General features: G+C 35.5%; 3 protein-coding genes across 7 annotated transcripts in view; 2 read left to right on the top strand and 1 right to left on the bottom strand.

Moving 5' to 3' along the window:
• LOC122259356 (zinc finger HIT domain-containing protein 1) overlaps positions 1–976 on the top strand; it is a 6995-nt gene extending 6019 nt beyond the window's left edge. Inside the window, exon 4 of the mRNA XM_043026090.2 lies at positions 139–976. Within this exon, the coding sequence (XP_042882024.1) occupies positions 139–367 (229 nt within the window). The 3' untranslated portion in view covers positions 368–976. The remainder of the gene's footprint in view (positions 1–138) is intronic.
• LOC122259355 (coiled-coil domain-containing protein 97) lies at positions 966–4269 on the bottom strand. Of its 2 annotated transcripts, none has more exons than XM_043026087.2 (6): positions 4208–4269; positions 2772–3062; positions 2544–2660; positions 2048–2224; positions 1542–1799; positions 966–1314 (listed from the first exon to the last, which is right to left on the bottom strand). In XM_043026087.2, the coding sequence occupies exons 2-6, from the start codon at positions 3047–3049 to the stop codon at positions 1080–1082; spliced, it is 1065 nt and encodes a 354-aa protein (XP_042882021.2). In that variant the 5' UTR covers positions 3050–3062; positions 4208–4269; the 3' UTR covers positions 966–1079. The 2 variants fall into 2 exon arrangements, with proteins under 2 accessions (XP_042882021.2, XP_042882023.2); XM_043026089.2 differs by having other exon boundaries at positions 4147–4268.
• Positions 4270–4450: 181 nt separating this feature from the next.
• Positions 4451–7500, top strand: part of ssp3 (SCAPER domain-containing protein short spindle 3) — a 66396-nt gene continuing 63346 nt past the window's right edge. For all 4 annotated transcript variants that reach the window (XM_086552485.1, XM_086552484.1, XM_043026094.2 and 1 more), the window contains exons 1-3: positions 4451–4623; positions 6605–6675; positions 6878–6986. In XM_086552485.1, the coding sequence (XP_086408611.1) occupies positions 6634–6675; positions 6878–6986 (151 nt within the window). In that variant the 5' untranslated portion in view covers positions 4451–4623; positions 6605–6633. The remainder of the gene's footprint in view (positions 4624–6604; positions 6676–6877; positions 6987–7500) is intronic.

Genomic DNA, 7500 nt, shown 5'->3' with positions numbered 1-7500 from the left:
ATTGCTTGGGGAAATTCTGTGCAGAAGGTTCACAGACAAGCAAAGTGTTTTACCAAATAATTTAAAAATCCTTTTTAGATAATTTAGAAAGGGTCTCTAGTAAGCAATCCCATAATACATGATTACTCTCCTTTCCAGGTTTCGCAAGAACTTCCCAATCTTACTTGAAGAAGAACAGTCTCTCTATCCAGATGGACCCAACTACCTGACAGTGCAAGCTCCTGCTTCAAAACTACCAGAACGGAAACTTTGTGCGGTGTGTGGTTTCCCAGCTCCCTACACTTGCATTCCATGTGGATCCCGATACTGCTGCACAAAATGTCTTTCCACCCATGAAGATACCAGGTGTTTGAAGTATACAGCCTAAAGACTTTTAAAAATGGAGAAATAACAATTGGTAAAAGCATTAAATATACACCATATATTTACATGGTTAGCTGCTCAACTCTATTATATTTTGTGAATGTGTATATTTACTGCAGTGGTCACTATTTTTGGTGGGAATTGAAATTGCATTGTGCTTCCAAAAGATCGTTTTCTTATGCTTTTACAGTATTGCATGTCTAGTTCAGTGATTTTTTTTTTTTTTTCTGAAAATAATCAGTATCCTAAAATATGAATATCTTTCATCACCCAAAGAATGTTTGAAACAAATATTGTGCTGAAAAGTCATATGATAAAGGTTTTTTACCTTAAGAATGTAAAATGTATGATAACTTCAAATAAGTTTCTCCTGTTACATTATTTTTCTGTTCTTGACATATTAGCAGATTTGTTAGTGAAACAAAAGCCTTGGTATTAGTATTATTATTGGGCTGCATGAGAAAGATAAAAGAAAACAAAGAATTTATTTTACTTTTTTTCAATAGGTGTAAACAGCAAGTGCAGGCAATAAATATGAGATTTTAATGGCAACAGACTGTGTAATGTTTATTTTTTCTAGGGAGTATGAAATAAAACAATGGTTTTCCCTAAAGATCTATTTATATTAAAACCTCTATGCTAACCTCACTTGGATATTATTTTCCATGCTACAATTACCAAGAGAAAGATACAAAAAGGTTAGAAAACATGGAATTTTAATTCATATCTTCATCAGGAGGTTTATCAGTTATATCAATTATCTTGGGACCATCTTGTCTATGTTTTTGAGGAACAGGGGGTAAATCTTTGCATTCATCTAAATCTTGGCATGTGTCCAGTTCATCATTCGCTTCTTCGTCGTCATCGTCGTCGTCATCATCAAAGTACCTTTCCTCATCATCCCTGGCTCGTATTTCTAAAAGGTCATAATCATCGCTAGTATCAACTTGCCTGAAAAATACAAGAGGATTATTTGTCAAATATCTATACTTTATATCCATGTATTCTTAGAAAACCAAGATACATATTAGTTAAGGTCTAAATAAAAACAAAGAATAAAACTGACAACAAGCAAGCAACATATCTCTTTATTAGAAATCAAAATTTCCACAAAAGTAAAACTGTCTGAAGGCTTATTTTATTTATGTGAACATCTGGTTACCAAAACATTAACTAACCCGTAGTCAAACTCCTCATCTTTCCCATTCAAGAAGTTGAGGTATGCAGAAGAATAGAATTCTTCCTTGAGTAACTGTTTCTCTCCCGATTCTACTTCTGTTTCCATGTCCATTTCCTCCTCCCCTTCTTCATCCTCCTCCTTTTCCTCATCTTCGTCTTCCTCTTCTTCAAACATATCATCCTCCTCTTCTTCTTGCTGTTTCTTGAAGTCTGTCTTGTCACGTGCATCAATGTGTTGTAGGAGCAATGATGAAAAACTAAAATTGAACACTATTATTAGTCATCTAGAAGTAAACTACCAGTCTCCTACTTCATAAATCTAACCTGTTTCCTACAATAAGAAAGATGAAAAAAGTCTACTGCATATAGAATAACCAAATTTATGTATTTCTGTTTATCTACTTATTTAATATTTCCTAATACAGATTTCAAATATTTTTGTACATTTGTTGGTACTATTATAATTCACATAGATATCACCTACAATGACAAGATTTAAACTTACCTGATATCATTTTTTGCTACTGTGTATTTTTCTTTCTTTTCCTCTTCTGTCATATGTTTGCCAATCAAATGATCATAAAGCAGGGGGTTACGTCGCTCCATTTCCTTCTCACTAAAATAATCTCCTGACTTACGCAGCTTCTGCATTGCCCCATATCTTCTGTTCTTGACAGTAATTCTGCAGGAATGATTAATGATAAAATGGTATTAATGCAGCAATATGTGCTTACCATTTTCTAATATAACTATCCTGCAAACATTCTAGCCAGTAATGTTAATTAGAAAGATATTTTCTTGAAACAATCCTAAAATTATACAAACTTCACAAGCACATGTTAAAAAGATTGTATATAAAATTACTTACAGCTGAAGTCTGAAGTTAATGATGACCCTTTATCAACTGAAAAATTATTGTCAACAGAAAAAATAATCATAATCATCCAAGATATTTTTCATATGCCATATATGTAGTTATGTCTCTATAATTATATACTTACTTGGATGTGTGTTTATTCAAATACTTCATCGTTTCAGTGAGGTAGTGATCTATCTCTGGGTTGCCTTCATACTTGAGAAAGTAAGAGAGATGTTCTCTCCGGAGAAACTTTCCAAAGCTGGGGGGAATATTATTTCTGTTACAGTTTTCATTTTACTGAAGCAGGTATAAATACATCCACTCAGAGGACAATCTTATCATGTTTCTCAAGTGATTTGCAAATACAGACCGATATAAGAACTGTCCTGGCTTTTCATCCAGCATTGTCTCAGCAATATTCAATCTCTCTTCATAGGTGAAATCTGGTTCATATCTCTGCTGACTCTTGAGTACCACTTTGCTAGCAGCTAAGTGATGTATGATTCTGTCCTTTAAGGGAAGGACTTCATCTGCCACATCCTCTTGGCTATGGTCATCTGAAGATAAAGGATCCTCTGGTTTGGGGAGTGTTTTCGGAGTGACTGAACTTGGCTGTTTTTTCTTATCATCTTCAAACTCGCCCCACATGATGGCATCAAAGCTGTGAACGGTCACAGAACATTAGTATTAAAAAAGAGATGGGGGAGGGAGAGAGAAAGGAAGAAGGAGAAGAGACAGAGTGAGGGAGGGAGAGAAAGAGAAAGAGAGAGAGAGAGAATGAAAGAGAGAGAGAGATTAAGAGAGAGTGAGAGATACAGACCGAGAGAGAATGAAAGAGAGAGAGAGATTAAGAGAGAGTGAGAGATACAGACCGAGAGAGAATGAAAGAGAGAGAGAGAGATTAAGAGAGAGAGAGAGAGAGAAGAGAGAGAGAGAGAGAGAGAGAGAAGAGAGAGAGAGAGAGAGAGAGAGAGAGAGAGAGAGAGAGAGAGAGAGAGAGAGAAGAGAGAGAGAGAGAAGAGAGAGAGAGAGAGGAGAGAGAGAGAGAGGGAGAGAGAGAGAGAGAGAGAGAGAGAGAGAGAGAGAGAGAGAGAGAGAGAGAGAGAGAGAGAGAGAGAGGAGAGAGAAGTGTGTTGTATTAAAGTAAAATATACATTAACGGTTTATTTCTGTTAGCTCCAACTACAATATTACACAAATAATCCTTACAAAATACTCAAGACAATTGTACATCACTGCATATTTCACACACTATGGTTTAATACATGTTTCTCAAATGTTGTGAAACACTGAAATTCTGAATTTATGAAATAAATGAGATGGAATCCCAATTTCTTGATTAGAATATAATCTACATAACCTGAAAATATGAATATTAGAACCTCCAAAAGAAATAATGTGTCAATCTAACTTCTAATGTAAATTCCAATATCATAGGCATGCTGTACAATGTAAACAATCATGCACATTATAACCAATCATGTTTAGGGGCAGAGGCATCATTATGTAACAATTTTGACACGATACTCTCATTAAACCTTGCGTTAGGAAAGGTTATTCCGTTATGGTAGGTCAAGTCATATAAAAAATAATTTCAATCAACAACTATGCTGAAATCGCTGGCCGGCTGCCGGTCAAATAGGTAAAGAGATTAATCACTACTAAACTCTTCGATCTAAATATGACGATTATTTGACAACTATTGAACCTGAATCATTTATTTTCTCCTTGAACAGTTCACTTACAGATATATATTTCTCAAATAGTTAAATACACAAGCAAAATTAAGATGAACGTTTCCAGTACCCTTGACGACGTTGTTTATGTCCAACCTGACTCAATGTAAACAATGGACATCGTAGTGGAGGTAAACACTACTTCAGGGTTACGTTTTGGATATATTACTACGAATAATTATTTTTCTATGATAAAAATTACTTTTTTGATAGGTATTTTCCACAATATTTATTAAATCATTACATTTCTACAGATAATGTATGTCATAAAGTTGCCAATGCGTTTGTAATTACGACGTTTTCAGTGCATTATGCGTATATAAGAACTAAACCTTTAGTCCTTTTATGCTTGCAAAAGGATTTACGTATAAAGAATATATTACTTTATTTTCGTGAATTACCGACTGACGATCCAGCTTCTTCTGAAGACGAGTGATGAGAGCGACAGCAGTGCCATTACAATGTACAGAGAAATAAGAGAACAAGGTGAGTTTAGTGTGTGATGTGAAGGGAGCACCTGAGTGTGAGATGTGAGTGCCTCATGACCTCATCTCTTGCCTCACACACAAAGGAGCATCCTTACTCACTCCTCTCCTTCGTTTGCAGATGCACGTGGAAGTGTGATGAGGACAGACAATTGATGAGGTGCATGATTGATGGGGAAATCAGGTGTTGTTCATTGTTCGCAAGGATGTCTTTCTTTTCCAAGAATTCCCGAAATGTGGAAATGGAGAAATAGATGACCCTTGGCATACATGATGTCATACAATTGTTGTGGTGTCCTTGCCAGGTAAATGTTTAGAAGACACCTGCAGTGACTTTCAAAACAAGGCTTTTTCCTCTAATGATATGGCAAGAGAGGCTTCAAACCTCGTCAAACTTTCTGTAATCACTGATGGATGACCTATGATAAAAATTCCAACACCTTAGTGATATGTTTTCAAACATCATGGCCTCCGTGTTTCATGCTTGATCAAGGCCAGCATACCCCAACATGGATATTTGGGCAAGATAGAGCTAGAATGAGCCATTTTATTGACAATTTACTCACCCACATGGTGTAAGAGGTTTCCTGCGAAGGCTGTTCCGTTGCACCTAAGTGTGAAATGGTCATCAAACATCTGCCACTATATTCTTCCAGGATAGAGCTTATACTGGTGCTTTATTTGACAATATACCACCCAGGTGTGTCATCAATTTATGTGGCATTATGCAACCAATATAACAAATATACACATCTTTACAGCAAGAGAATAAGTGCATAGAAAATTCATTTATGTGTAGGAGTGAATCTGCAACTAGTATGCACATTTTCTGAACATTTGATAAGCTTAGGTATAATTTCAGTTGGTGTCAGCCATTTGTTTAGTTCTTGTAACAGTTCTGTCGACAAAAGACCAACAAACTTCCACAATATATGTTTTGGCAAGATTGAGCATAGACTGTACTTGACACTAGCACTCATTGACTTTACACTATACAGGTCCATGACAACTTATGTTGTGCTATTGACAGTCAATTATCAGTTATGGTCCATTATAGAATTTATAGCATATACCAGAGCCACATCTTCCCACTGAGCAATTTCTCGAGGTCCGGGGCTCTGCTGAATATCTCAAAGTGATTTTCACCCACCCTCTTCTAAGGGGTTACAATCCCCCCTCCCCCCAAAAAAGGTCAAGAAAAATGAAATGAACAGAACTATTTACAATTTGTATATAAGGCAAAACTTCATTATGTCAAGGAGGTCATCCATTGTATGGGAAATTTTCTGATGGTGTAATTTGAGGTTTTCCGCTGTGAATGAGTTGTATAGCTAGCACAAAGAAAATAGCCTTTTACTTGAGTGGCCCAATCAGGATGGAGGCAGTCAATCACATATAGGCATCAAAGGTAACAGAGAACAAAATAGATAAGACAAAGCACAAGCATGTAGGAAAATATTATATGAGAAGTGTGATGTGATGGGTATTAGAAAAGGACAAAAAGAAGACAAAAAGTGGGTAACTCTTTTGTGGAGAAAATGTATTTTAAAAAATTGAATTATTTTGTCGCAGTGCTAATCACAGAATGATTAAATGATTTTCAACAAATGCACACTAGAAGTGTGAATTTGATGTCATCAAGCATACTACACACTATTTTTCATTGCACAACTGAGGTGTCAGTGGAAATGGCTGTAACCAGTATATGCAAAATCAGTATGTTTTGTGAAATATTTGTTATTTCCATAAATAAAATTTTGTATTGAGTGGGGCAAAATCATGAGTATAAATGAAGCTACCCTTTACAGTACTTTGTTTCCCTTATTCTTTTACTGACAGAATATAATTGTCATGCATAACAGTTCTTTTTTTAGAGGACAAGAAAGGAGAAAAGGAGAAAGAGATGGGTACCTTATGTTATGGTTTTACTCCACTCTTGGTGAATTGATTTTGTTAATTTATTTATTTATCTTTATTTTCAGGTGACATGTAAGGTGCACTCTTTTTCATCATGAAGGGAGGGAGTGAAGACCATCCAAATGTAGATTCTCAGGTAAGTTCTGATAGTCTTTTATGCTTCACTTTAGAATTAATTTTAGTATTGTCCTTATCAATTTATTTCCTAAAATTAGTTTCTAAAGGAGGATCATGAATGGTTATGCACTCAATATTTATGTATATGGTATATATTTATTTCTGTTGTCCTTTGTTTATCATTACTACCTTTTTAACTTAAGTACAATATACTTCAACAGGAGGAGGTAGTAGAACGTGTGAAGGCTCGCCTACAGGAAGAGGGACGAGAAGCACGAAACCTCGTGGCATATTCCTTACCCTTACAGGACCCTCCTCAACCTGATGCTGGTAAATATTTGAGAGAGACAGAGAGTGAGTGAGCGAGTGAGTGATTGAGTGAGTGAGTGAGTGAGTAAATGAGTATCAGCCTAAAGAACATTTCGCTGTAGCAAATGTATATGAGAGATATGCAATAACAAATATGTATGGAAACAGTGAACAGTGCAAATGTGTAAGATTCATATTCCTGTTAAAGTATTCAGTAGCAGTAAGAAGCATTGATGCTTTCTCATTACCTAGACAGCTTCTAATTTCTTTTGATTTCTGCCCAGGAAATAATGTTAATATGTAACTTTCTTTCAAATCTCTTAGCAAATGGTGATCGGTCAGTCAAAACATGATCATAAATGTACATTTGCTTAACATGTGTATTTTTTCTCAGTTGATTATTGATGATGGAAAAGGTTCTGAGATAAGTCCCATGCTAGCTTAGTGCAAGACATGTTTCATGTTTCAAGAACAGATCTTTAACTTTTTCTGTGTGTTGAAGTATGACCATAGAAAACATTACAATATACCCAAA

This window comes from Penaeus japonicus, unplaced genomic scaffold (genome assembly GCF_977035675.1).
Source record: "Penaeus japonicus unplaced genomic scaffold, GWHDUDI00000001_assembly GWHDUDI00000027, whole genome shotgun sequence".
Taxonomy (NCBI): Eukaryota; Metazoa; Arthropoda; class Malacostraca; order Decapoda; family Penaeidae; genus Penaeus; species Penaeus japonicus.
Note: the sequence above shows the minus strand (reverse complement) of the source record. Positions and strands in the feature narration are given on the sequence as shown.

What these genes read in the sequence shown, in the direction of transcription:
- LOC122259355 (XM_043026087.2), bottom strand. Translation starts at nt 3,049, where the DNA reads ATGTGGGGCGAGTTTGAAGATGATAAGAAAAAACAGCCAAGTTCAGTC. An exon ending in CCAGGACAGTTCTTATATCG is followed by an intron (nt 2,661 to 2,771) that starts GTCTGTATTTGC and finishes TATTCCCCCCAG; the next exon opens with CTTTGGAAAGTTTCTCCGGA. An exon ending in GATGAGGAGTTTGACTACGG is followed by an intron (nt 1,315 to 1,541) that starts GTTAGTTAATGT and finishes TGTATTTTTCAG; the next exon opens with GCAAGTTGATACTAGCGATG.